This window comes from Anarhichas minor, unplaced genomic scaffold (assembly GCF_050575085.1).
Source record: "Anarhichas minor isolate MPS153535 unplaced genomic scaffold, ASM5057508v1 ptg000049l, whole genome shotgun sequence".
Taxonomy (NCBI): Eukaryota; Metazoa; Chordata; class Actinopteri; order Perciformes; family Anarhichadidae; genus Anarhichas; species Anarhichas minor.
The window spans coordinates 3,193,816-3,220,656 of record NW_027466495.1 but is presented as its reverse complement, the minus strand read 5'-3'; the positions used below and the strand labels follow the sequence as shown (position 1 = coordinate 3,220,656).

General features: G+C 40.7%; 1 protein-coding gene across 1 annotated transcript in view; it reads left to right on the top strand.

The window, feature by feature from the left end:
• col25a1 (collagen type XXV alpha 1 chain) overlaps positions 1-26,841 on the top strand; it is a 138,610-nt gene that overhangs the window by 75,078 nt on the left and 36,691 nt on the right. Inside the window, exons 3-6 of the mRNA XM_076112467.1 lie at positions 7,634-7,678; positions 11,448-11,455; positions 22,764-22,790; positions 24,986-25,012. Coding sequence (XP_075968582.1) covers positions 7,634-7,678; positions 11,448-11,455; positions 22,764-22,790; positions 24,986-25,012 — 107 coding nt within the window. The remainder of the gene's footprint in view (positions 1-7,633; positions 7,679-11,447; positions 11,456-22,763; positions 22,791-24,985; positions 25,013-26,841) is intronic.

The following is a 26,841-nucleotide window of genomic DNA, read 5'->3' as shown; positions in this document are numbered from 1 at the left end:
TTCTTTTTTAATCAGTTGCTGCACTCTGCGTCATAATGAACGCTGCTTTATATAATTAGTTTCAGATCCGTGTTGGGGCGATGTCCTGGGACTCTCTGACATTAACAAGTGTCCTGTTGGTACTGAGAATTAGTTTCAACTTTAACATAATGACAACACTGACATGGACTCTTGATTATATCACAACTGTGTGTTTTCATGATGTCTTGTAATTGAAAACTGCAGAACCGAGTTTCATTAGAGTTTGTGGAGCAGGCATCATTGTTCATTACCCGTCACGACTGTTTGTTCAGTGAGAGGTCTTGCTTTACGGCCGTTGTATAAATCAAACTGTAAATTCACAGCTAACAAATCACACTCTCTTGAGCAGCAATGTATACAGATGTTGATTTACACGTAATGAATGCAGGTAAATACAAAGAAAGTGGTAGAATCTGTTACAGCCCTGTTTTACTTTATTCCAAAAATGGGGTGTGTGTGTGTGTGCGTGTGCGTGCGTGTGCGTGCGTGCGTGCGCATTATTTAGAATACTGTACAACATATTATGTGTGACAAAATAAGTGCACCAAAAGAGTATAATGAGTACATGTAAAAATCAGACACAATGGTCTCTTTACTGGGCAACAGATTAAATACTATTTGGAAGAATTATAAAGGAAATGGCTATAATCATCATATTTATTCAGGAAATGGTTGCATTAGAGTTAAGTGCAGTTGGAAATAAGGATAATGAAGATATATGCCACTGAATCAGACAATTATGTGAAATATCCGTTTAGGACATTGTTTTTCTAGGTCAGGTTGGGATTCAAATGTATGTCCTTGGAACATTTAAATAGCCCCTGAATTCTCCTGCAGAATTTGGTGTTTATATCGAGTTGCCAAAACCCCTAAAGAGAACATGTCGGATGTCTTGATTTAACATTATAGGGTAGTAGCTTCGCCCACTCAAAATGGTTAACAAACTATGATACTATTCTGTATTATAATCCACAGTTTATTCTTTGCTTGCAAGAAAAATAATCCAAACAGCATGGCTCCTATTTGCTAAAGAACCACTGGCATTAAGAGAGGTAGATGGTAGGGTTGCTCTTTGAAATTGAATGACATTACATGCTAACCATGCTGTAGCCTGCTCCTTGTATCAGATATCTGGAATGTGGAAAGTTACGTTTAATTTCCAGGAGTTGAACTTCCATTGACACAATGTGCAGCTGACTTTCAGTAAATCGCAAACATCCATAAATCTCATGTTTGCTTTCGGAAAAAAATCGTGCCAGGGGCGAATGTCTGTGTTATGAACAGCTCTCGTGTGCTTTTGTATGAACCTTCAGATTACCTTTTTCAAAGCTGTGACACCCATTCAATAGTTTGTTTGATTCTGTTATGTGGAGAAGCACATATGGCTTAACAGGATCAGGTGAACAACCAGTCATGCTACTAACATTTAGAGAGCAACAAGTTCCTGGAGCCATGCACAGGACTGAAAACAAATTCATAAGAAACGTTGTTCTGCTTTCTGTCTCTTCATCTCTCCTAAATGGTTTGAGGAAATTAAGGGATTAGTACAAGTAGTTAAGAAGGTCATTCGGAGTACAACAAGGGCTTCCTTTCCGGAGTGAGTTTGCTGGGTCACAAGTTCAAGGGGACCTTTCTATTTCTCTCAACAATGCCCATGACTGATGACCTCAAGAGGAGTTAGAATCTGGTGGAGACGCAGTCCAGATCTTCATCTCATCCTTCTGTTGTCTGCTGACTGTGTTAGACTTCCTTGAGTTTTGAATCAGTGGTTTGGCCCGAGACACACAGGTACAGTTCAACTGTAAAGTTTAACTTTTGTAACCTCAAAGGCCTCAGAGGTCAGTAGAGTAGTTTGATAAACTATAGATGTGATGAGTTAAATCAGGAGCACACAACTTGTTGAGTGCATACAGAGAATAATAAACTACTGTAGTGATTTCTAACCAAGGGTACTTGCACCCAGGTGGCAACAACTGGTTCTGAAAAGTGAAGCCAATGCCAAAGTGCCCAAAACTTGCATTCTTTCTAATGGCTATCTGGTTGTAAGAAGTCTGGTTGACATTCGATGCTTGTAGCCCAGGGAGTTTGTCTACAGTTGTTTTTTTGCTAAGTGGAGCAATTGTGAAGTAGCTCAACTAATTGTTTGGATAAAAATGTATGAATCGAGTCAGCTGTAATACCTGAACACCACCTGTTGAGAGTGCATGAAACTAGATTGCAAGCAAGCAGAAAAGTTAAAACATTTAGTTGTGTGATGGATAAATGGTTGAAATAGTTCAAAGTAATTGGTAAGTTGTTAAGATAGAGAGATGAGTAATGCATGGATGGTTTAAATTAATGGTGGGTTCAAGGATGGAGTACTTGAGTTTCTGATATGACAGAGTTGTGGGCGTACGTCTGACAAAAAAACGTAACAAACTACTGAACTGCTGCATTGGACACACAAATTCTTAGTATTTAAAAGTAATCTTCGCTATTGTCTGTGAGGTTTCACCGAGAGCTCTTGAGGGGAGTAAATTGCAGACTTGACATCTTGTCAGGAGAATATTTTCTCTACATAGTTCTGTTGAAAACGTGCAGATATTCCAAAGTCATTGTGCGGGAGAGGCTCTGCGTGTTAGCTGTTTTATTTTACAAATCATATTTTGACAACAATACACATCCCGTTTCAGATGACGAGAGCAGTGACATTTAAAGATGAGGCTGATTGTGAAATTGTGGTCCAATTTTAATTTTTTTCCCTTGGACAGTGGACCCAGTGTTCCATGAATGATCCTTTTATGTGTTGATTTATTCATTGTCATGCAGAGTAATAAGGATGTTGGATCAAAATTGTTGTCCTCTTTGCCAGACGTTTCCACAAAAATGTACTTGTAAAGTAACAAATGATTGTACGGTAGAAAGCCAGGTTTTGTGCAGCTTTAGTTCCGTTGACCTGGATACCCAATAGTTGCCAGGATTAATAAACTTATCCATCCATGTTGTGGGTTTAAATGGACTATATTAAAGTCCATTTCGACTAAATCTTCTTAAATCCTTGGAATGCTTGTAAAGACATTGATCATCAGATTTGTTTTAGAAATATTCTGAACATTTCATTCAACCACAGCTCCAAGTTTAAGTACGTTGAGATGGCCCAATATACTGTATCCTTGAATTCTGATATAGACGGACAGTGATGAAATTGAAGAGACATTTTGCAAATGTTTTCAATGTTTTTTTGTCAAAGATATTGAACTCTTTGCCAACACAATGACGCAGACATAACTTTTACACCGTGATGGAACTTGACAATCGCAACAAAACCATTGTCATACATTTCAACTGGAAATTGAAGCGTAGCGTTTTATAGAACAGCATACGAAAGACGATTGCGTAGTTTTTTTTTTTTTTGGAGAACCAAACCATTCAAAGACGCCGGGTGTCAAAGTCTCGCCAGCAAAACAATGGCAGGTCAGTTTCTTAAAACATTGGCACTGGAATTAATGTATTGCCATGAAATTTCTCCCAAACAATCGTTCTGGACATTTTATTTTTATGACTCGTATTTAAACAGTGCACACAACAATGCGGCACTTTATGTATCCAGGGAAAATTGTTTTAAAATGAATCATGGAAAATGTGTAGAGAATCAAACGCACAGAGCACAACAAAGCACAAAGTTCTCAATAAGCAGGTGTTTGTTGCACGGCCCGTAGGAAGTGCAGCGTCTTAATGTGTGTTGTTCTTATTTGAATCATTACTCAAAAAACAAAAACAAAATCAAATGAGTGCAGATGATATTTTAATATGGGACAATGCAAATTGTATCTCAAACATGCTGAGAAGTCTAAAGCCAATTCCCTTCAATTCCCTGATTTCCTTTGGAGGTTGTAGCTGGTACCCAGTTTGCTGTTTTTGGCGTAACGTTTAGTCTGAGGAATGGCTGTGTTGCTTTGCAAGAGAACCATTGAGTGGTCTGATTATGTGCATCAAGCTCTGAAACAATGCTGGTATTGTTAATGAGTCAGTTCAGGACTGGTTGACTTGAAACTGATTTGATTCGGAGGAAAAGAGAAACGGAGCATAGCTGCCGTTCTGTTCGCTGTTCAGAGCAAATCAATATTGTATGGATGAATGGTAGTATTAAAACGCAATTGTGTCTCAAATGTATGAAATATAAACAAGACGTTTATTATGTCAGGCAATCCGTAGCTTTTGAAATGTTGAAATGAACAACTCAGAAACAATACAGCATGTTTCACAATACTGCCAATTACATGGGATTCTTTTCTGCCAAATCGCATTAAAATGACAACTTCTATCAATATTTAGGACAAAAACTCTGTGGGATTGTAAACAATCTTGTGTTGTTTTACTGTTCCTAAAAAAAAAGCAGAATATGAAGACTTGAAAACATTGTGCTAATGATTCCATGCTGTGATGTGCAGCATGACAATCTTGAATATTCACGAGTCAATATTCCAATTTCCTGAAAGTTTATCACGGTGTTTTTCAGTCTTGTGTCATATTTAGTGTTAGCTGTGTTGATTTTGAATTGTTAAAATGTGACTATGTAGACAAACTATTTGTTTAATTATTACAAATATTATATTTGTATTTTTAACATCGTAGAATTTGAGTTGCCTGATATTTGTGTTTAAGACTAAAACAGCCATGCTGGCATCTAATGAGGCTGTACTTGGACATAGTGGTGCATTGAGTTGAATGCTAACATGAACATGCTAACAGGCTGATGTTCAGCAGGTTATAATGTTTACCATGTTTACCATCATAGAGTCTTTGGAGTGTTAGCACGCTATCATTTGCTAATTTGCACTGAACACAAAGTTCAGATGAGGCTGATGGGAATGTCGGTAGTTTTCAGGGTTTTTTGGGAACGTTTTGGTCAAATTAGAATTTTGAAGTGATGCTGTAACTAGTAGAGACATGCATGTCTGAATCAAATTTCATGGCAATCCATCCAATTTCAGTCAAAACCACAAAATGTAAATATTGTGGCGGCGGAAAAGGAAAAGAAAGTTGGACTCATCCTCTGGGGACCCGGATGTCTGTACACAGCTTCTTGACAATCCAACCAATAGTTGTCGAGCACAGTATATCTGGACCACAGTTGTGGACTGACTTGACATCGCCATCCATAGAAGCCACACCAGCAGCATGGCCTAATGTGAAGCTAAATGGCACTTATAATGTGGCTTTCTGCTCCTTACTTTCTAAAAAGCAAGACCCCACCATACAACACAATGTAAAAACACAATACACGGGGGCCATTTTGATTTGTCCAACCACAAACTCTGTCCGACTAAACCATTTGAATGAACGACAAGTTCGCTTTGATTTATTTCCCCTTTAGACTCGAAAGCTGTTGAAAAGGTTGAGAAGGTTTCAACAGTTCCTAGTGTTCATAGTTGTTGACCCTCATCATAAAATTCCCTGCCACATTTTTTCTGAAACCACTGTTCCATGACAGTACTTGGGATGCTGTGAGAAAATATCAGGCCAAATACAATGTTTTTGAGCATGAATAATGTTTTTCCTTGACAGGCAGCTTAAGATCTCTCAGCACTTTAGGACTCGGTTGGAGTCTGATTGATTTTATTTATGACCAGAGGATTCACAAAAATTCTCTTTTTTGTTTTAATTGATTTAAGAACATGTGAGAACTGCCTTTGACTGGTCCTGAACTTTAAGTTATTCTTTCTCTCATGTTTCATAAACTGAAACTTTATAGCATTTTTCTTGGCATATTTCTACAAAGTTTTAAATGTCACTGGTACAGTTGCTTGGTATCTCTCCTTACAGTCTATAATCGGAATGAAAATATTGCGATGAATAAAGTAACTCACGATGATATCTGAAAATAATGTTGGGTATTTTGTCTTGACCACCAACTCCCATGTGGGGAGTGTTTTCTCTGCAGCTGTCAAAAATGCACCACCAAAATCAGGAGGATGTCATATCGACATACAAAAAAAATCCTCTCAGAGGTGTCAAGTGTCATTTCAAAGTAAGCAATAATGAAGTGACTGCCAAGTGCAGTAAACCCCCTTCTGTTTCTTTTAAAACCTCGAAAAACAAACCTATGGAGAAAGCGGAGTTGATGTGAATCATAGTAAAGTGAGAGTCAAACTCCACCTGTGGTTACATACTTTAAACTGTGCCTGGACCCTTCGCTGGCAGCGTTTGACATTATCCTGGAAATGGTCCAATAGGAGCGGAGTTGGAGGCTGAAGTGGAGCCAAACAGTGGGATCAAATTGAGGACTAAGAGTTGCGCAATATAATCCTGTATTTTGCACCCCAGTAACATATCTGGAGTGTCCTAAAAGGCAGTGTTCTGATTTATTTAACTCTTCACTTTGTTGCTTTCATTCCACTTCCATCTAGAGGGAATCCTTCAGAGGTAGCAGGAATGTTTATTGGATGACATGCTGATAAATAGAGGTTTATGTACAGGCTGGGGTGTTGGAGGTAATTAGTACGGTTGTTTTGTACTCTTAGTCCTGTTTTTTTTAGCTGACGATCAAAGCCCCATGTCACAAAGTCATCGTTTGGAGCAACTTTAGACACCCAGGCAATTATTGTCGAGCTTTGCAGTCTGTTCAAAAACTTTCACCGACCCTATTACACTACTGTAATTACCTTGAACCTTAACATGGCGACAAAACTTTATTCTTTGTCGGTTTGGGTGTTAAAAAGAGTCTACAAAACAATTTGCATAATAACTCTTCACAGCATTGTTGCTGCCTGAAATTGGATCTGAATATTTTCTGTGATGCAGAACCAGACGGGGAAGGTTGTTCCTCTTGGTTACATTAACTTCCGATCTTTTTTTATCCTGACAACTCCTTTCATGTTGAGTGGATAGAGCAATTTCCCTTACTAGATGTTATCCATTCCATTGCAAGTTGACAAGCCTCCTCAAATGAAGTGGAGAGTCCCTGTGTACTTCTGTGTAATCATACAAGCCCAACTAATTTCCAGCTCGTCTAAAAGTCATAGCTTTACCCTTTGACTATACTGTCAATACACACACTTTTTTTGGGGGCAGAGAGCAAACAAAATGCCAATGCCTGACACTTTTTTTCTAGCTGCCAACCTCAGGAAAAGCCTGCATTGCTGGGAGGAATGGATCATTTTGGGGAGAGATGCTCCCACTTTCCAAACTGTGAACTAAACCTTCATACAATACGACCCAGTCAAGTCTTCAACATGTAAAACCTGGCAAGGCGTGTAATTGTTTTACTCCTCCAGCCTGCGCTTTAGCAGATTGATGGCGCTGACAGAAAAATGGCAAACAGGAAAACACTGTCTAGGTAAACAAATTAAAAGCCAGGGCATCCGTGCTGAAAGGGGGAGTAAAAGGATGAAGAAACACGGTTGACAGCATGAAACACAGTGTGTGTTTCCTTTTTTCCACCTCGGGTTATGTATAAATATAGCCTAAATACTTAATGAACCTTGAGATTTTGAGGTGTCTGTCGTCCAAAGGCAATATCTTTTAGTGGCTCTCTCTCCTGCTGTGAGAATACTTGAAGAATATGAAACTGATATGAAACAAAAAGACAATTAAATCACTAAAATGTATTACATCCTTCTTTTTTTTGCAGGACCTCCGGGAAAGCGAGGAAGAAGAGGCCGCAATGGAGAGCCTGGTATGTGCATTTGTGTGTGTGTGTGTGTGTGTGTGCGTTTCTGTCTCTGTGCATGTGTGTGTGGCCAAAGATCACTTGACGTCTCAATCCAGAAACATTCAAGGAGTAATTCAGGAGGACATCAGCAAATCATACTGCAGTTACAATCATGTAAAAGTACTCTGTATATGTTTGGAGGCCAAAATAGGTTATAGATGTGTACTTTGTGGGCTGGTGGTTTCAGTGTTCACTTGGATTGTTTTAGCTTCAGTCGCTATAGAAACTGTGTGAGACAGTGATGCCCGAACTTGTTGGAGCGGATGACGTCCGTGTCCAAGTTTTGAGACACACTAACCCTCTGATGGTGATCCTACTTCGAAGTTCAGCATATATAGCAGTTGTTTGTTTCCACAAATTCAGCAACAAGTTGTCGTAATGCGTTCTCCAATCTCCCCTCCCTCCTCCCACACACACACACACACACACACACACACACACACTCTCTCTCTCTCCTGAGCTGACTCAACAAACTTGCCGAGGCCTCGGGTATCCAGGGAGAAGGACATGTTTTGTGGCGACACTCCCACAAGACGTGTCGCAACAAATTGAATTCACAGCGAGAACATGCACTTGGCGAGGAGCTGCATCCACACTCCGTTCACCTGATAGTAAAAGTGATAATGGGCTCCGGAGTGTGGCAGTGTTCCTGTATCGAGAGCGCCGTGCAGCAGAGAGCAGCCAACGCTTTGGAACAAAAGTACTGCCCTTGTAAAAAAGACATTGGAGACACAGGGCAAAGTAAGGTCCCAATTTTAAGTGAGGTCGAGTAATAAGGGAGCGGTTTGGATTCACAGCCTGAGAAACAAACACTGTCAGGGGAGAATAAAAATCTGCTACCACCAAATCCAGCTGCTACTCTTTTAACGTCCCAGGAGTTAAATCGAATGAGCGGTTATTTGAGTATCAAAGATTCTATTTCTTCCTTAATTTTTGATTTTGTCAAATTAGTTTTGAATCCCATTGTGGCCATGTTGAGATGTGAATCAGTGTGGTGGGGCTCTCTGCCTTCTCTTTTTTCTGAGTTACATAATACTAAAGTAATCCAGTGCATGACTTGAAAGCCAAGGGAGATGAGACAAAAAAAAAATAGATATCAATTGACAGATAGACAACAGTTCAATGTTCTGCTTGGCTGCAGATCTGTAATACCGCTGGTCTTTGTTTATACAGCGTTTAACTTTTCAAATAAACATCCATCATGACAGCATATTTCAAATGGCATCATTGTGCGAAGACGGTTCTTTCTCTCCCTGGTCAACCAGAGCAAATGTGAAGAACGTGAACCGCTTCCTCCAAAACAAATCAATTGGAAACAAGCAAGCAATCATAACCCAATCACAATGTCTGGACTTGAGAGGCAGAGTGGCCTTCGGGAAGACAATAGGGAACAATTGGGATGACAGTCCTTACCGCTCTGTACAACAGCCCAAATTACAGTACTAAACAAGGCCGAGGTACAAATCAGAGTGACGGGACTACCTGAACGAGTTTCATTAATGTCAGCGATGCAGTGTTTTTTTATCTGTTCACTGGTTATGCTCAGCGTCCACAAAAACATTCATGCCATTTAAATGGCTTTACGAAAAAAAAATGCTTTCAAAGTCCTTGTACAGAGAATGTCATTTAAAATGTGGGCGCTTTCAATGCCCGAAAGGTGATTCTGCATATTAGCATGCAACTATCGCTCAGTTATTTCTGCTGCATTTACTGTTCAGATATGTGTAGCAGGCATAAAAAAGCAAAAATCTGAGTAGAACTCACAGAAGCATTTACAAGAAAATATGATGGCACCATGCTGCATTATTGGAGCTCAGTGTCAAACTAGGTCTACACGTTCAACGGGAGAAAAACCTTTTAAAAAAATGATTATTTTGGAGACATTATTTATACAACTGAAAAATTCTGTCCTTGACAGGGACCGGCGTGTGGCATTCTGCACTGTGAGCCTTCTGCAAATCCAATTTCCCTCTTTTAAGTTCACAACACTGGTTGATGTTGAAGGAAAGCATATTTAATTCATGATTCGCTTTAACCAAAAGTAAGTAAGCTGCAGCAAGTTTCCCACAAATTCAGGGTGAGGTGTTTTTGCAGTTTCCTCATCTACAAAGGCGAAGGGAATGCTCTCGCCCAGACTTGGCTGCAACTGACAGAGAGAACAAATAGGAAAAAGACACGGCGATATTTACCGATGCATAAAAAAATGAATGGGATACTTTATTAAGATCTCTTGTGTGTCTACCCGTAACACATGGAAAGGAAAAGTGTGGCATGACGGTTTAGGATGAAAACGTTTTTGTAGCAGTGAAAGCAACACTCTCAGACTGTTCCAGCAGGTGGCCAACGCTGGAAAGTGTAGAAAGTACCCTCCCATATTTTCCCTATATGAACAAAAGGAGGAATTGATGCTCAACGTGAGCCGGGTTGAGCAATTCAACCATAAACAGTGGTGCATCAGTGTCAAGCAAGAAGAAAAGCGCCTCTTTCTTTGCAACAAAAGCCTGACTTTTCTTTTACAAAGTGAGTTAGAAAGCCCCATTGCATCCTATCTTTAACCTTTACGTTATGTTAGAGCAAAACAACTTTCACCCACCGTGGTGTAAGCAATCACACGTTCAATGAACTGCCTGTCAAGTGAGTCCAGTAACCTTTCCATTCGCTGGTGACTGGTTAGCAAAAGCAGGAGTTTGACAAGCGGTGGAGGAAATTGACTAGGGGTGCCAGTGCGGGAACAGAAAGTGAAACTCAAAGTGAGTTTTGAGGGTGGATTATTTAACATTATGTCACAGACTATTTCATTTTACATGGATTATATTTCATCAAATAATTTTTTTGGTCTAACTGAGGCCATCAAATTTAAGAATGCATACCTTTTGAGGTGGCTATTATGTGCTCTGCAGCGTATTGCACATTTTTATCACACAATTACTTTGATTTCCCGTAATTGCTCGTTGAAAACTTTGAGCCATTCGACACAGTGGGACAGGTTTATTAAAAGCCAAGTGGTCTACTGTAACTCAACGATCCATTAAACATCGCTACAGAAGTGCAGCCCGGCGAGCCTCAAACATACGGCTCCTTAAATGCTCCAGCTGTTGGAATAATTTAGACTTTCCCCCTGGTCATGAAGAAGAACAGTTCAAGGACATAGGACTTGTAAAGAAAAAAAGAATCCTTTTTTTTTAGGGTTAAAGCAGCTGGGTACCTTTTTAAAAAAAATAAGAACCTAAAGACCCTAAATGATTTGCAGGGCCCTGAAGTGCGTTGGCACACAGTCCTTTGAGCAGCAGTAATTGGGGGAAAAGACGAGTGTCACCTCACAAGAACGTGGGAGCATTTTTTAACAAGCGTGCAACCTCATGTAGTAGTGAAATTAGAGTGACCTACGAATGTAAAATGTGATCACCAGGCCTGGTGGCCATTGTTCCGACTGCATGGAAAATAGATTGGAATCTTTTGTCACGGTGCTGTTGTTGTAAACCATACTTTAGGTAGAAGTGGGATGTACTGAAGTAGAATGTCTGTGTGTTCTGCATAGTCAGTGAACGCATCATGGAAGAGACGCATCTTTATCGAATGTTCCTTCACCAAAGAACTAAATCTCTGCAAGAGCCTGATTTCCCATCTGAGTTATTTGGATGTGTGGTTTCAGTGGAACATTGATGATCTGAGTCTGTTTGATCGCTGATTGAAAACACACTAAGTGCTTTTTTTCTTCTTCTTTCTCTTTCAGGACCTCCTGTAAGTATGCCTGCCTCACATCTTCCCCAACTGTGTGAAGGTAAAAACAATCAAACACAACTGCAGGATGCAGTTCAGCGTATGCTTCTTCACTGTTTTTGAAGTCGGGAACAATTTACATGAAAGGGAAATATTTGCATAAAACCATAATGTGGTACATTTTGGGCTCCATTGCCTTAACTATTAGGTTGCCAGGTAACCAGTGGAGACAAATTGGGATTTTTGTACAGCTTAAACAAATGAGATGTAACATTTTCATTAGTGAGCTTTAGACTTTGTACTTGGTGGATGTTAAAAAAGTATAAAACTATGTTTTTATAATTGATGTAAAAGACATCTGATTATGACAAATGTGCTGAGAAATCTCCGTTGTACCACAGAGTAAGCCTCTATTATTAAATGAATCTCTTTATCCCTGCCTTCACCTAATGGGGACCCTCGTCCCTGTCATTTGGGCAGTCTGGTTTGTAATATTCTCGCTACCATCCGCCATCCCTGCCAGATCCCTGCACCCGAACAGATTATCTCACCTCATTACACTGCCGGGGTGATCACAGATCCACTCCCCTTAACAGATGGAAAACTTCAGAGTTCCCCCCAAAGATGAAGACAAACCCATACTTACATAAGCACCGAGGATTGTGACAGTTCGCTGTATAACCGGGTCAAGCGGGCACTGTATGCGTGTGCGCCGTTAACATTATTTATAGTCCAGAGGCATGTGTGATTGAATAGGTATAATAGCGTGTGCCGACTGAGCTGTAAAAGTTGTAAGTTGATCCTCAGAGCCTTCTGAGACACCCGCTCCTGGGGTTCTGGGACGTAAGTAAGTGCAGGTGGTCTCCCTTCTCCGACTCTCTCGCTCAGGCCGTACATCTGACATATACAATCATACTGTGAGATGTCTCAAGAGCCTGCAAAGTATTCTCTCTGAAAAGTTGGATTTGCCTGTAAATGTATGGGCTGACTGTTTTGTTTGGTACCTGGAGGATTGTTCCTTTCGGTGAGATGTAGTAAATCCAGTGCACAAACAGTAGGTACCTGACAATGCTCCAGTTGTGGCCAGCAAATCACACTCTGATGAAGTCATTATCGGAGGCAGAAGGAGCTGTAAATGTTTGGTAGGGCTCCTTTTTTTTTACTGGAGGAAAAGCAACCAGGTTTAAGCAGAACCTCTACTGCACTGAGCAAAAAGGTTATAATGTGCAGTACAGACCAAAAAAAACCTGAAGGCTGACTGCATTTCTAAAAACAGACTTCAAAAACAGTCTTAAAAAATGGTCACCAAATCTGTTTCTGAAAAAAAAAAAAAAAAAAAAAAAAAAACTTTCTTCAGAAAGAGACAGTAGCAAGTGACCTCATGCGGTCCCTCATTTGGTTTGCCCACCCAGGGGATGGCAGAGGACACATCTATGAATATTCAACAGCTCCCTCTATAACTCTGGTGACACTGTGTAAATTGTACACTGCTGAGGTCATTACAGATCTCTGTGGCTTAATCGTTACTCGGCCGCCGATGAATGGACCAGGACCTGCAGTTGCAGTGACAGAAGGAGAAATTAGATCTCCTCAATCAAAGCTGATCAGGACAGATCTTCATTCGTGGCTCGCGAGCAGCGTTAAGGCATGGAAAAGTGATTTGCTTTCATGTAATTTCCTTTTCCTCCACGGATTGGGCTTTCGTGTCAGTTTCGCATCGGGGTCAGTTGTCAAGTGATGTTTAGTTGGATATCTCCTCTTGTCTTTCAGACACATTGGAAAGCTATTACTGGAGACATGTTACAGATATGGGTCGAGGGGATTTTCAACTTTTGCAGCATTTACGAGAAGAGTATTTTGCCTCCTCTTGCTACTGAAACCAGAAGAATGTTTACATAAAAGTTAAAGTCTGTGACATGACAGCTGAGGCAAGAATTATCACGTCTTTGCTTCTTATTTTAAAAAAAATCCTCTTTTCTCATATTTCTGCGGCTCTTCAAGACCGGCCCGTGTCAAAACATCAACCCCAGCGCACCAACCGCTGTGTGTGTGTGTGTGTGCGCACACCATTTAGTGCCAATCAAGCATAAAACACCATCCCTGGGGCTGCACAAGAGTACACACCAACATCACCCGCTGACTGTACTTTTTTTTTGGCACAGACTGTGTGCCATACCAAACTAAAATTATACAGTAAGAGGAAGAAACTTGTATGCTTTGAAATCGGCTTCGATGGAAGGGGAAATATTTGAAAACGATACAATGTTGGAATAGCGAACCCACTTCAGCATGCCTCTGCACCACACTGGACTCTCAAGCCAGGCCAGTTACAAGTCAGTCATGTTAGCCATGAGGTAAGTAAAGCTGGGTGCGTCTGTATCTGTATTTGACAAGTAGTTTCCACCTCCCTGCTTCACAAGCCGAGATTCCAGAGACGCAGGTTGAGTATGAACTGTCACAGCGTATGAATTATGCAGCTGTGCTACAGGGATTACAGGCAATGTGGGGGTGAAGCAGAGGAGCCCAGACGCCGTCCACCTTTCATCCTTCATCTGCTATGCGTCGCAGCTCCACACCTGTTAATAAAACATATTCCAGCTGGACTTTGATCACTTTTTTCTCTACGGAAGTGGAGAAGGCGTCAGTTTTCGAAATCGAAAGTGAGACTCTAGTTGGAGTTATGGGAGGCTCTGATGTTGTGATCATTTAGACTTATTACACTGCCCATTAACAGTTTCACATCAGAGCACGGACGCAGAATGGAGACACACAGAGGCTTTGGCGTGTGAGAGGCTCGCCAAGAGCTGCGAGTGGATCTATCTGACGTGGTTGTTCATTTGGGCTCATAGAGGCAGTGGTGCCCGAGGAGGCCTACCGGCACTGGATGTGACAACCTTAAGAGTTTGACCTTTTTTATATGTCAGTTCTCATGCTGTGCCCATCAGCAGCACTGGTCTGTCAGCAAGTGACAGGAGGCAGCACTCAGGCCAACCGAGAGCTTGACACACAGTGATTTGAAGCCGTTAAGTAGTGCACGTTGGCTGGCTGAGCAGGCTGAATACTCACAGGGGAAACTGTCGTTATCTTGGCGTGGTAAGAGAATTAGCACAGTATGACTGCGACGCTTGCAGTTTCAAGCTGGGGAACAGTTGACGTGTGCTGAGGATGTATGCATGTATGCATGCAGGTGAGTTCTCCGTCTAATCTCTCTTCAAGTCTTCTGCTTTTCACCAGTATTCTACAAATACCAACCTTTCCAAGAGCACTAATGCCACATCCGTGCCTGCCCTTAGTCCCCCCCCCCCCCCTCTTCTTTTAGCATTTCAAATGATGAAAAGCTACACCAATAGTGATCCATGTTTGTCCTCGCCGTCGATCACATTCTCTTTTTTTTTACCTTCCTCTGAACGCAAAGTTTCTTTATCTGTAACATCCCTTCCAGAAGTTTTTCTTTCAAACTGCTTAAGGTTTTCTGCCATAGGAAGCCTACTGCTAGCTGCCTTTAGATCTGACTGGTTGACATAAAAGGCATCAGGGGTGGAGTAGGGCGGGAAAGTCGCCACAGAGAGCAGACACAAGAACTCCGACATACTACAAAATACAGGGAGCTTTCCCTGGTGATGGGCTTAATCAGCATTGCGTGAACTCATTTGGCAAAGGCTTTAATGTAACTGGTGTTCATCTATATATATGTATTGCCATTTATATGTGAAAGTGCTGCACTCCAGCTTTACGAAAAGGCTTTTTGATTGAGAGGAATTTTCCATCAAATGATGAAAAATGTGGAGCTGCCACTATGTGGTTCTAATTGAATCAACAGAAGAAGCTAAATAAATCTATTTTCAACTGGGACATTGTCCCTTATTCAACATTTCATATCCAGGAGAAGAATTTTGTGGGTCAGAAGGTTGCTTGTGCAGACATAAAAACAAATTGGCTTCGGTTTTAGGCTTTTTATGGATACAATTTGGTTAAAGCTGTTTAAATGTTTCCCCTCCTCAGGAATAACGAGACCTTCCCTTATTGAGATTGTGAATTAGTATCTCCTCCATGTTTGATTTGCACCCTGACACTGTTCTCACACAGCAGACGCCTTTAACCAGTCACACCATCAGTTTCAGTTGCTTCAGTTCACAGCGTCCCTGCTCCCACAGGAACATCAGACACATAACAACTAACACACGCACGCACACACACAATCACAAACGCATACGCACACATTAAAGTCATTTTATGCCGGCTAATTGTGATACACTGTGAATATGGGAACCAGATGCCATTCCCAAGTCAGTTTTCCAGTGTGGTTTTCCTATCCCTGCCTAACCTCTGCGTCCAGATTCCCCCCGACGAGCACGAGTAACTTGTGGTCGTCCTCTTCTGCCCATTCTGTTCTGATTACTCGCATCCCTGTGTTAGATAGAAGAAAAAAAAGTCCCCCGAGGGCCTATGCAGAGCTAACAAATGGTGTACATAGTGTACATATAGATATTTGTTTTTACTGGATGTGTTTTACTCAGTTCCAGATTTGTGCATGTTTAAAATTGAGTAGATTTCACTTCCAATGATGCCCACAGTAGGTTTTAAGCTGCAAACAGCTAAATGTGCATTTTGCAGTTAACGTACCACTATTTGCATTGGTGCAACTGATAAAATCTGTGTATCCAAATGGGATATTTCAACTTTGCTGGGTAGAGAGGTTATGGGAAATGTTGAGAGAATGAAGGCTACATTACTTTCTTTCCATTGAATCACTCTGCAAAACACCTCATTGCTGGTAGATTGTAATCTTTGAAAGAAGAGTTCAGCATTTTTGGCAAGAAAATTTAAATTAGATTGCACTCACAAACAGAATTGTTTTTTATTTAAAACAGCCAGGTTGAACTCAACCCAGATTGTTGTGAAATCCAGAACTCTCAGTTTCAATGTTTGGCAAACACGATGCATCACTTAACTGTGTGAAGTGCGTAAGTCGGTGGTTTAGTCTTTTCAAACCCTTTCCTATGGCCCTGCTCCCACTTTTGTGGTGAGCAGCACTCCTCACCTGCCCCCCTCATTCCCTGTCAACACTTGGTGCCTGGAGATTTGCTTTGCTTAACTTCCTGTGTACACACATGTTTATTAATATTGTGTAGCTGTGTGAGAAAACCGCCTGCCGTAAAGAAAAGGTTGTAAAAGCGGTAGTTGTTGGCCTGTGCTCTCGGAGATGCCAGTGCTCCAGGGTGAGGTGATTGGATCCATGTGGCCGGCAGTTCGGGCTACAGCAACTGCTGCCAGCCCCCGTTGGCCCAGGTTCTGCAGCGAGGATATGAGCTCTGCTTGATTGATCAGTTTTCTGGACCTTGATATATTTAACAGGTCACTGTGATGAAAAACGAATACACCCGAGTCCAGACGGAGGTTACATGCAGATCCCCTGTTCCTGACTTTTTGCATCAAGTTGGATTAGGTAGATTGCGGCAACAAGATTGTATCAGCAATTTGCAGCCAATCCCACGAGAATTACTTTGCTCATGTCAACAACAGCTAAAGCTGTGGATGCGAGCCAGCCTTTCGACCTTGCACTGCACAATGAGCCTCGCACTGTCAAGCTTTCATTCATCATGTTTTAGTCAATTACGGAAGAGTAGGAATGTGAGTAATGGATATCCAGTGTCTTCCCTTCTATGTGAGTTATTGTGAAATTAGGCTGACCGAAGTTTTACCTCGTGAGTTAGTGGACTTTGCCTGGAAATGTATTTTGTGATAGATGAGAAATTTCACTTTGTTGGTAACAGGCCTTTTAATTGATTTGATTGTAATCACCTTATTTTATTATTTTTTTGGCATTTCCTATGTCAAAGTCAACTCCTTACAGCTGAATACCATCACCAAGACTATAACATCTGCATAAGTTGAGCAAGAAAGTTAATTTCTTTCCTTGAAAATATTTTATATTGGTAAGAAAAAAAATAACGTTTTGCACTCGGTAAACATTGCTCCGGGCACATTGTCACGCTTCTTTGCAGATTACAACAACCAAATGTTGCATCAGCAGAATAGCGTGAAACAGGCGTGAGGAAATTGTATGGCATTGCCTGTGTACTCGCGTGCATTTGCCTCCTTGTGCATGTATGACACAAACAAAACTTCACTATGTGGGGCTGGTCAAATACTATAAATCATCAATATAATACCTTAATAATAAATAGTATACCTTAATACCAGTAAGGTTCATCGGTAGTGCTAGGTTTAATTTCATACTTGGGTCATGGGATGAGATACCTCATCTAAGTGATCTGAGAGTGTACTAATACATAATAAATGTAAATGCAGAGGCATCTTGGATGCACATAGATCATTTGTTTGACATAGAATATGAAACTAAGAGAAACCGCATCATCATGAAATAAGGATGAAATCTAGATCAATTCTAATACTTCTCCAGTCGAGGACAGACCAACACAGAACACATGGATATCTAGTTGTGCAATATTTTCACATCTCGATATTCCGCATTGCAGGAGCCACATATGAAAAGTACCTCGGTGCCAGGATCATTTTATTGAACATCATTTGCCGTTTATATGAAGTGAAGTAACTTGCATTGTCAGATTTGAATGGCAATGTTCATGTCGCTTGCGGGTTTGGCCCCAGCTCCCTTAGCGTTTTTAAATTTCTCTGCAGACCTTTCCATATTTCTCCCCTACTCTGTTTTAAAGGTGGCAGGGGGTTCTTACTCTTCTTTTTCATACCAACAGCTCATTTGGGTCATTGGAGCCAGTGGTCATGGTTTGGCTTAGACTGGGAGGGCTAGTCGTGTATATGGATAGAAAAAAAGCTGAATCCTGATCCAGTGGTCCACCAAAAAACTTGACAGTATCATGCACACAGGATGCTCTGTTACAAATCATCTCCTGATGGAAGTTTGACATAAGTTTGGTCAGCGTTAAGCTGCAGAAGATGCGGGACTTTAGATAGACGTGATATGTGTCATTTCCAATAAGTGCTTTGGGGGTGTTTACATTCTGTTTATCACCACACACATGACAGACAGATATTATTTTTCAGCACCCTTACACGGACAAATCTTTGAAAGAGGCTTTCTGTGAAATAATTGTTCCAGCCCCCGACAGTAACAGTGAAATAATGTCTGTTCACCAAATCCAAGATACACATGTTTAAAACATATATATTCTTAGCTTCTATTTGGAAATATGTTAAAAGGAATAAAACATTTTTTCCATTTTTGGAAAATGTCTTATCTGTTTTTATTGCTGAGCTTTTCATGAGAAGATATATGTAAAACATAAAGCTACAGCAAGCAGGCAGTTAGCTTAGCCTAGCATAATGACTGGAAACAGAGCGAGAGAGCGAGCCTGGCTCTGTCCAAAAGTCCAGCAAGGACCTCCAAAGCTCACCAATCAACACATTGTATTTTATTGGTTTAATCTGTACAAGAGCAAAGTGTAAAAACTTGCCCTGGCGAGTCATGCTAACTGGTTCACCCTTTTCTCATCATTATGCTAAGCTAAGGTGCTCGACAGCCAGCTGTTGAACATTAATTGTATACTTCAAAATGGCTAGCTATTAACAAGCATCATAAATTAGTTTTTTAGATATGTGGCCATTCAAGAATCGAGTGTGATCTGAATGTAAAGGTGTCAAAGGCACTGTAGGGTTAACCATCTTTAACAAAGTAACGCACAGTGAGCAAGTTTGATCAAACAGAAGCAGCCTGATGAGCCACGGAGCACCTGCTGGAGGGCTGCTTTTTAAAAAGAGCCAGAGCAGAAGCAGTAAAAAAGATATAAAAAGCATACACAGGGGCTGATTAGAAACCTTCCTTAAGGGGCGACTGAACCCACAAAGCTGCAGAGACTGCTTGACAAGTAGATACCCGCTGCAGATGTACTGTAGTACAGTTCGCTCCTTTTCAAATGATCCTTGCAGGAGAGCTGTTTAATAGTCTCTATAAAAGACTCTCACTGTACTGGCTAAAACATTTTGGAAAAGCTCCAGTGGGTGCTGTCTGTCCATGTGATGTGCAAATGATGGACCGTTTAATGAGCAGGTGCAGACTGTGTAGCGAAATCCTTTGCACACGTGCTTTACGACCAGATGGAAGCTAAATGAACATGTTTTTTTTTGTGCAAGATATGGTTAGGTGTGTTAAAAGCAGCATTCCACTTGCGAAGGTTACATCTGCCACTAAATGCAGCTGAGTGAAGTTTTAATTGAATCGATAGAATTTAGCAACCATTACGCGTAATCAAAATGTTCAATTTCAAAAAGAGAACATTTCTAATAGTCATATGAACACTCAAATGTCTGATAGCGTTACTTAGCTCCCTGGTTACTTTGAGGTATGCAGGAAGATTCAGTTGATAATAGAAATTACAATTTGATTGCGGTTACAACTTTCAAAACACTGTTACAAAGTGTTTTACATTAAAAACAAACTAATTTAAAACACAATGAGGATAAAATAAACTAAAAGTACAAAGTAAACACAAAAAACTGAGAAAAATGAACTAAGATATCGTAAAAGACTAATTCTAACACAGCAAAGCAATTCTAAAAGAGTGGGTTTTCGAAAGTGATATAGAAGATGAAACAGTTAGCAGCCTTGATCTCCTCATGGAGGCCATTCCACAGAAGCCCTGACTGCAAAGGGTCTATCCCATTAATGTATGAGTCTGGACCTTCGTAAAAAGGGCTTTGTATGTAATCAATAATATCTTAAAATCAATTCATAAAGCGAGCCAGGATGGGTCAGATGTGATCATGTTTCATGGTCCAAGTCAAAATCATTAGCAAGCGAAAGTTAAAACAGTTGGCTAATTAATGGATTAACAGAAGAGTCAGCTAAAAGTAATTGACAAACAGTTGAAGTAGTTGAACATCAAACAGGTTGCTGGCTTAGTTAATCAAGCCGGAAATATCTACTATAGAAATACCAGTGGTCTCATTTATCCCTCACAAAAAAACCAACACATGTTTTTGTTGCCCTGTTATGGAGGTTCAACATGTATTTGATCAAGTTTCACTACGTTGCTGTACTAAGAATCTGGATTTATTGAAATGATAAATCATATAAAGCAGAGTTTTAATTTCTTTTCACAAACTAACCCAGTCATGTAGCCCAGTAATCTTGTGTGCCAACTATGTGTATTTTTCAGTGCCAGATGCAATACGTTAAGCAGGCTTGTGCAAAAAGCTGCAGTGGGTATATTTATGTATTTCTTTGTCACAGACGTACATATGTTTGCAGTAACAGCTTGTCAATAGCCTATTGTCCAAAGGCAATTTTCCTCCACAACAAAAAGCCTGCACTGATTTTCTTTAGCTGCCTTCCATTTTTTAGGAACATGCTGGAAACGTATTTAGCCTCTCTGGACTGCATCTACATCATTGTAAAAGTAAAAGTCACATTTGCTTCCAATTTGTCGCCCGTTATTCCCCCCTTGGGAACCGCAATCGGAAACATTGTTTTCATGATGGCGCATTTTGTATTTACAAGTGTGCTGTGGCTCTTTGTATGGCCAGACAAGTAAGCAGCAGGACCACCTCCTTAGATGTGTTTGTATTAAAGCTGCAATTCCCATCAGCTTTTGTCTGGGATTGTTGAAGTGAATGCCTCATATTTGAATAAATGGGACGATGCGCTACACAAGCTTGCTATACAGGTTCTTATTGCATGACCAAAAGCTAATTGGGCCTAGAATGGATCCAGTTGGGAACACATGCACAACTATAGATCGACATAAAGCTATACGGATAGTTAACTGTGCATTAAAAAAATCATGTCCAAAGGCACTGGGTAGGCTACATCCCTCTTCCCCCAGAGCAGTGTGGGAAATTGGCAGAGGAAAACTGTTGGACTACCTCTGGAGCGTTTCAGTTTTCGACTGTGCTATTGTGTGCCAGTGCAGTGGAAGCCTGTCTGTCGATGCAAAACCTGCTGTTCTGGGTCACTGGAGGTTGTTCCTGTGAGTCTTTGGACCAAACGCATGTCTTCTACTAATGGCATCAATCTATGGATTAGTGTCAGACCTTTCTCTGTGAGTCTGATATCTTTGGAAGTAAACCACGTTTGACCGGTATTAGCCTGGAAAAGTAACCGCCGCAGAGCTATTACCACAGTTGTGTTGGTGACAGCTGAACAACTTGTTCTTTCTACCTGAGGACATACGTGATATTTTTTTGGCGGTTACAAAAGAGACGCACAATTGCCCAAAATCTTGGAAGTGATTGTGGAAGATTCAGTTCTACTCTCAAATATTAACTTTTTCTACCAGAATAAAGGTACTTTCCTTTTTGAAAAATATATCTGACAGATAGCCTTTCATGTGAAATACAGACTAGCATCAGAGTACATGGCACAGCGGTCGGTTAGTCACTCTGCTGTGCTGACACTGATCTAATACTGATTTTTTCCAATTCTAGCTTATTCCAAAATTTCGACATCAGGGGAAGAAAGAGAGCCCTGCATACTGGGCTTCATCCTTCCACATAAATGTTACAAATAGTGTTTTGAGCACAAGCTCATTAGTCTCCAGCGTATGGATGCACACCTCATTGTCAAATCCTCTACTTCAGTGATGATCTTTTAGAGAGCCCACCCAGGAGCCCCTGCTAGCTGATTGACAAAAGTTGGATGCAAAATCTGCTGTGTGTTCAGGGCACATTTGTATAATGTGCTTGCCAATACTTGGTTGCAGATTGCTGGATTTGATCCTGTAAGTAAACATGGACTTGATTTGGGCCTGTTTTTGGTTTTAATTGTATGTTTGTACAAGCATAAGGTACCGGTTCCAACTCTGTGACAGGGCATTTTAATCAAATGCTGAAAGAGATGTCAAAAAGTGCACCATGTTAGTTTCATCAAAACTCAATCAATGAATCAAAGTTCATCTTTTGATTTTCGCCTTCTCCCTCTTAGGTTTATGATGTTCAAACTATGTTAAGTAGCTCTGTTTGTTGGAAAACATGATTGGTCACCCTGGTTTTACAGATGCTTTAGAATCAGAATCGGAACCATTTATTGCCACGGCATGTTGCAAATACGTACAAGGAATTTGACATGACAGGTGGTGCATAACATTAAACAATCAACAATCAACACAGTAAACTATCAAATAAAGTAAAATATCAAATAAATTGCACAAACGAACAGATAACAGGACTATAAACAAGTGAGATGTAAGTGTAATGTAAAAGTGTATTGTGTCTTACCACAGTGTGCCATGGCATTGGAGTGATTACAAATAACTGACATGGATCATAATTTGTCCTTTTCTTAGTCTTTATGTGATGTAAAAAAGTTGAATCATTGTTCTTCTTTTCGTAGGGCCCTCCAGGTACCAAGGGTGAAAAGGTGAGTAATTCTATGTTCAGTTTGATGCATTAACTGGTATACTGTTGATCTACTCTGTTATTCTGTTCCACTGCGTAAAGCAGTATAGTTCCAGATTTTGGGTAATCAGCTTGTACTCTTTCTTCCTGAGAGTTTGAACAAAAATTTATATTTGTAGGCTAAGCTAAAGGCTGCAGCCAGCTAGCTTAGCACAAAGACTGGAAGCAGGGGAAACAGCTAGCCTGGTTTTATCTGAAGGTAACAAAGTCTGTCCAGCTGTTTTCCTCTGTTTCTGTAATAGCTATTAACCTACTGCTGGCTCCAGATTCATATTCACTGTACAAACATGAAGGTGGTATCAATCTTCTCATGTAATCCTCAATAAGAAAGTGATTCCGTTGACATTTCAGTCTTTAATATCCAGTCCATGATGCTTTTTTTTCTGAATTAAGACTATAAAATGATTATTTGTTTTTGCTCTGCCATCAGTTGATTTGACCATAAAGAGTGTCATTTTGCATTTGGGGCAATAATTCCCATTCATATCATCCTACATTTTTAAATCCTCCCGTCGTTCACAAATCCACAGCCCAGAACATTAATGACTGAAAGCCAGAGTCCAAGTTGTTGGAGCCTTGCTGAGCATTCCTCCATAAAACAGCAGTGGAGCATGCAAAATATCCACACTGTCTGCAGGACTCTGGGACAGATGTGTGCCCGTGGCTTTGCTTTGAAAGAAAGCCTGTCATCCCTTGCTTCACACCAAAGTCGATACAAATCCCTTTATTCACTCATAATGGAAACAAGTGGCTAAAAGTACTTACAAAATGCTACTGAGGAAGAGCTGTTCTGTTTTACAGGCCACCAATGAATGGATTCAGTATTTATTACATTTTTTTGTATGAGGTGATCAACAACTTGGACTATAAGTCATTATAGGATTATTGAATTATTGTGCTAAATATACCAGACATGAAATGATATAGCGTGAGAGTGCTAACCACAGCTAAAGTCAAACACAGAGAAATGGTTTCACAGTTGTCATCTGCATCAAGTCCCACTCTTTCTTACCAGATGATTTCTAGTAATGTAGGGTGTGGGATGATGTTGATTATTGTCGCTGACCAACATAATAAATCCAGTGTGATCTCTTATTTGGTGCCCCTTAAAGCATAAAATGGAACCCATTAGCATGGCTTATAAAACCAGATTTAAATGATTTTCGAGCATCCTTTATGACAGTGGTGAATAACCCAGTCCTGCTGATTAGATGCATGTTCATGTCTCAAATGTGAACCACTGCAACTGCAGTTTAATGAAATTAAAAACAACTCCTCCCGCCCAAGACGAACACAGCATGCATCAGTGTGGCCATTCACAACTACTTCCCCCGTTAAATCCGGTTTTGGAACGACTGCCCAATGAAAAATTACAAATATTCCGAGACCTGTTTTATTTGAAATTGCTTATGGCATTGCATTTACGTTTGTTTGAGGAAAAATTGCCGTCCATGTGTGATAAGTTGTCCGGCTCATTTTTAGTGCTGTGGCTGACTTGTAACTCAGCCAACAGGAGGGCGGAGAGCAGATGAGATGGTTTAAGGTCGTTCAGTTATACGATTCGAGACGGATTACAGCTATAATTCAGCGTCCAACATTTGGTCTTCCTTCAGTTGTTTCAAACAAAAGTGTGCTTTTGATTCGGTTTCACTCTAATGTGATAAACCCACAGTATTCACCATGCAGGTTGATCTGAAACCAAACTCCTTCAGGATCGTGCTCCGTCCACAGAGATCTAACACAAATGAAGGCAGAAAGCCAAAATTCTCTGGGGCATAAAATCTGGCCTGGCAATGCAGTTCGCCCACACTCAGCCCCTCCTCACCAAACCCACCAAACCTCACACCACTGCTGTCTTGCTTTTTCTCTCTCTCTCTCTCTCTCTCTCTCTCTCTCTCTCTCTCGTACCCAATTCATGTCAGTCCATGTTATCATAAGTGATTTTATTCTCAACCACAACGAATAGTTGAGGGTTCCTGTATTATTTTCGTTATCAATGTGTTCTAAATTATGCCTCAGTGATGTTGGTGTGACTCTCTTGCTTATTATTGGGTGTGTGTGTGTGTGTGTGTGTGTGTGTGTGTGTGTGTGTTCACTCTGTGTTTGACCCTTGCATTTCAAGGGCTGTTTCAAAGTTATTTTTCTTTCCTTCTGCAGGGGGATCAAGGCGACCAGGGACCACGGGTATGCGGTTTACTCTGACTTCTTGTGATTAGATGAATGTGACTGTGTGTGTGTGTCTCCCCCAGCAGAATTGTGGGCATGTGAGATGCATGAAATTCCTGGGATAGTGTTCTTCCCATCTGGCCAAATACAACAAGCATTTCAGCCTCCGCTCATTTCTACATCAAGAATGGGCTGGAACACGTGCAAGATACCCCCGGGGTGATGTACTTCTTGAGACACAAAGACATTCTCTTTACCTCTTGTTTTTTCAAATTGAACAGGAGTACACACTGTTGCCCATCAGCAGAAGATATCTGCTCAATATCAGCTATAATCAAAAGCCAACTAGCTCCCTCTCGATAATTGCTCGTGATTCACTTCAATCCTCAGCAAGACCCGGTGTATTCAGAGCTTTAATCATTTCCAGCTCTGTAGTTTGACATTTCTATAAAAGTGCAGCTTCTAAATGATGATGATGTGAGTGCTTTTCCGTGCTTGAATGACTCTGAAATGAGTTACTCCCATCTCCAACTAGCAGCAAGCGCGCCCTTATTTTTCTCAAATAATGTTTAAAAAATGAGGCCTCTTTGAAAAGCAGACTGCAACTGCACAGGTTTGTTTAAAGTAGATTGCATTAACTGGGGTTCACATGTGCATAAAGCACACTTTTCACGTTCTCTGTATCTGCTGTCATCATCAAGAGTCGGTCACTTTAAATGCCTGTAATTGATTTCCATAAGGGGACAAGAGAACATAACAAAACAGAGGTTTGTCTTGTCATCAGAACACCAGCCATCTCCAAAGTGGATCTGATCCAAATTCTGTGTTGGCGCCCAACCAGACGTTAGTAGTTTGCCAATTATCTTTGTCAGCTCACCTCCAGGCCAGTTCTGCGCGCCAAAGCACCACAATTCTTATGATTTGGAAGTCAATACCAATGACCTTCTCTGCGAAATTCGATTAGAGGTCCCAAAGCGATACATCTGGGGCACTCCTCAAATGACAGCCAAGTTCGCAGAGATCTCTGAGTGGTTTCACACTTTAATACAATCTACAAGTACACTTCCAGCTTTGTGATCTCCTTAGTTCGTTTTGAATGATATGAAAAGTATTGGATAATCATGATAGTTGCAAAGACTGAACCACTGCAACCGGGCACAAAGGAAATATCTTTGTAAACTATTGCCGCTTGGATAGAATTTCTTGGGTTTTGGTCATAATTTGTACCCTTTTAACCTAGGAAATGGAGTCATCTGTCTATCAGTGAAGTGATTTACAATTTTGAAACAGCAGTGTGGCGGACAGAGTTGTAACAGGGACCAGCCAGGCCCTATTTGTCTTGTAGAGTAAATACATAAACTGTCCACTTCAAGAAAGCATTTTGCTAACTTCCAATTACAGCAAAATTGTCCCCTAACAGGTACAAATTAACACACAGTCAGTCACATATGAAGGACTACAGGGGCATGAAAGCAGTCTAGGTCACCAGCAAATTACATTACCTCCCCAGAATGGGATATTGACTTTACATATTAGATTAGTAGGTAAATGTAGTGGAACAGTATTAGAGAGATTTGCTTAATACATGAAGGCGTAACAGGACAAATGCTGCCTGACCTTGACTCTATCTGGCTGGAAATTAAACTAATTTCATGCCCATTATTGACTGTGTGCAGAGAGGCTATTAAACCCATATGGGGGGGACATGTAAACAATAGGGCATGTCACGAATATGTCCCCTACACACCACAGTTTGCCAGATTACATTAAATCTAACAAATTTAAAGTTAGAATCGTTCAAAGGACAGACTATTTGTGTTTGCTTGCTTATACAATATGTGTTTGTC